At 33.1% G+C, this 3,252-nt stretch overlaps 1 protein-coding gene across 1 annotated transcript; it reads right to left on the reverse strand.

The window, feature by feature from the left end:
• Positions 1–8: 8 nt before the first annotated feature.
• LOC109221616 (F-box protein At2g32560-like) lies at positions 9–2,065 on the reverse strand (the record flags this gene model as incomplete). The annotated part of the gene is made up of 3 exons (XM_019386080.1): positions 661–2,065; positions 186–271; positions 9–88 (listed from the first exon to the last, which is right to left on the reverse strand). Coding segments are annotated over exons 1-3 (802 nt in total), but the record flags the coding sequence as incomplete, so codon positions are not given.
• Between the last annotated feature and the right edge of the window lie 1,187 nt (positions 2,066–3,252).

Raw genomic sequence — 3,252 nt, forward strand, 5'->3', positions numbered from 1 at the left:
AACATAACGGAGAGTATCAACAGTTGGTGCTCTTAGCCTATTCCATTCTATGTTTTCTTCTACTATTCGCCTCGCCTGTGACGGATACCTGCAAAATTAGTTCATTCATAGTCAGGCTAAAGGACTAAAAGAAAAACCAAATCTTGAATTCATCTATCTTCCTCATTCAAGGGTAAAATTTTTACCTTGCTCTGAAGGTATTTTTGTTACAATCATAGCTAACTTCAGCATCATAACAAGATAGCATAAAACCAACATGGCCATTCTGCACCTACAAGAGAAAAAGCATCATCTATCAGCACTTAGTTCAAGAGATACTAAAAGAATCAAGTTTTATATAAATAAAAGAATTTTTTTTGTAAAAACTACAGGTAACAACCCATGATTTGTGTAATTAGTAACCTGAAAAATAATGCAGGTAACCTAGTACAACATACAACAACAACGATCCAGTACAATCCCACAAGTGAGGTCTGGGGAGGTTAGTGTGTACGCAAACCTTACCCCTGGAGTAGAGAGGCTGTTTCCGAAAGACCCTCGGCTCAAGAAGACAGAAAAGACGAGAAGAGAAGGGAAGGGACAATATAGCCTAGTACAACATGATATTGGTAAATGTTCTTATGTAATCAGTGTATAAAAGTTAAACTCTTCTGCAATTACCTCGCGGTTAAAAACCTGAGCTGAGAACCAAAACTTGCCAGACTCAAGGGAGAGATACCAATCCATAATTGCTGAAGAACTTCTAACCTTGCTGTTATCTTCATTTCCTTTTGATCTATTCCATAAAAGTTTCCTAATTTCTGAAAATTTCCCAAGTAAATCTCTCTTTTTTCTTGAATTTTCCAAGAGGGAATCATTATTTCTTGAAGCAATGTAGCATTGCCATTCTCTATAAGCAACAGATCCTATCAATGCACCCCATTTTTCCTTCATATGTTTCTCCCACAAATGATCACTTTTGCATTTTTCTCTCAAATAACTGCAAACTGCAGCCATACTACAAAGACCATTTGGTGGAAGTCTCTCAAAGATACATTCCAAAGTCAAATCAGGCAAATCCAATAAAGAAATCTCCTCTTCCTTCTCCACAACATTCTCTAGTTTTGACTCAACAGTCTTTTTCATTAGAGGCAAATTCAAGTAACTAATAGCATTCCTATCTTTTCTGAACCATGAAGCCAAAAACTTCAAAAAATCTTCACAGAACCAGATATTTGAGAAATCTCCCATTGTACTCTTCCAAGACTTAGAAAATAGTAGTATGAAAGAAAAACAAGAAACCAAGAAAAATAACATTGCATTAAATTTTTTTTTTTTTTTTTTTTTTTGCTGATCCAAGATAATTCAAGAACTGCTGCAATGCTAGATAAACACACACTAGTTTTATACCACTATATAGTAAAAAGGGTAAATATATTATGCAAATTTTGGCGGAGTTTTCAAATGGGGTTACGGCCAAAAGTAGAATTAAAGAAAGTGGGCATAGGTAGATACACAGCAGACAAGCTTTAATTATATTGACTCACAAAACCACACAATTCATTGAAGGAAAAACCAACATTAAAGAGATTGCTTCTTAACTGTTTTGGTATCCAGCTACAGTGAATTGCCCACCAGAGATATGAGGAAACAAAAATTTGTACTATGACATTTCTTGTAGGGTCAAAATGTAAGCCAAGATTTGTATATTTTGGTTATTAAACAAGAATAAAATTGTAGCAAGAAACTCCCCTCAAAGACTCAAATTTTATCAACTTTGGTAATACCAATCTTGATGGTTCCTCAAGTGACAATGAAAGACAAACAACAAAACCATTTTCTATCTATGTCATATATAACAAGATCATTTGTTCACAAAACCAAGAAAAGTAAAAGGATAAAAAAATCTTTAAAAATTTGGAAGATAGTTGAAGTTGAGGATGAATACAAAGTGGATCATCAGTTTCATCCAAGATTTTGTCAGGACTAAGAAAATGATTCTCTATTTAAATTAATGTCCTAATATAACTTGTTGACAGGGTCTATAGGTAAATGTGGGGAAGACTTTAGACTTAGGTAGCAGAGATTAAAAAGGTAGTTGTCACAGTTCACCTAGTCATTACTCATGTAGTTATAGACCTCATAGAAATGTAGCTGAAAGTTGCCTAACTTCTACTCAACTACACAAGAACAACTGTAAGGACCACAGACACACCATGTGGAATTAAAATAATGTGGCAGATAGAGTCGCAAACGGGCGGGGCGGGTCGAATATGGTTCGGGTTGGAAACAGGTAATGAAAAACGGATAAATTATCTGATTCGACCCATATTTAATGCGGATAAAAAACAGTTTAACCGGCGGATAATATGGGTAACCATATTATCCATGACTTCTTGCATATGATCACTTTTGGGAAAATACTTAGCCTCCCTAACTTGAGGAACCACCAATTTGAGGCTTTACAAATTTAAAAGTTAGACCCATTGGTTATCCATTGGTTACTCATTGGTTATCCATTTTCTAAATGGATAATATGGTTCTTATCCATATTTGACCCGTTTTCAAAAAGTTCATTATCCAATCCATTTTTTCATGGATAATATGGGTGGTTAACTGTTTTCTTTTAACCATTTTGCCACCCCTAGTGGCAGATAATCTCACCCTCAAAAATATGAAGAAAAAAAATAATATTAATCGTTTTAGCAAATTAAAATATTTGACATTTAAAAAACAAGAAGACATTTATTACTTTTTTCTAAGTCTTTCCTTACTGTCTCAGTTGATAGAGTGTTAATTAAGATATGATGTTTTTACAATGAGAAAAAGGATTACAGAGATACTTTTATAATTACTAAGAGTTAAGACTATTAAATCTTTTTTGCAAAAATTTTAAAATGGCATAGAATATATGAGTTAGTTAATGTTTAAAGACTTCATAACATTGGTAGACAAGTTTTTATATGGTTCACTAGTTAAGCAACTTTGTAGCTTTCTCATATTTTCCTTCTCTTTATACTTTTCTCGACTTTAATGCCCTCATAAGAAGGTTGTGATTATTGTCATAAAATCTGAACGAAAACGACTAGTTAATTCGACTAGATCTGGAATAACTAATATTTTATATGGATTATGTTATATATATTGCATGTTATTAATCTCTTTATTTTCGAGCTACCACATCAGTTTAATAGAGAATTACCTATTATTGCAGGTCAACTTAATAAAATAGTGTAGAAATTCTTTACTATGTTTGTGTACAAAACATATACT

The sequence above is a fragment of the Nicotiana attenuata genome, unplaced genomic scaffold (assembly GCF_001879085.1).
Source record: "Nicotiana attenuata strain UT unplaced genomic scaffold, NIATTr2, whole genome shotgun sequence".
NCBI classification, from domain to species: Eukaryota; Viridiplantae; Streptophyta; class Magnoliopsida; order Solanales; family Solanaceae; genus Nicotiana; species Nicotiana attenuata.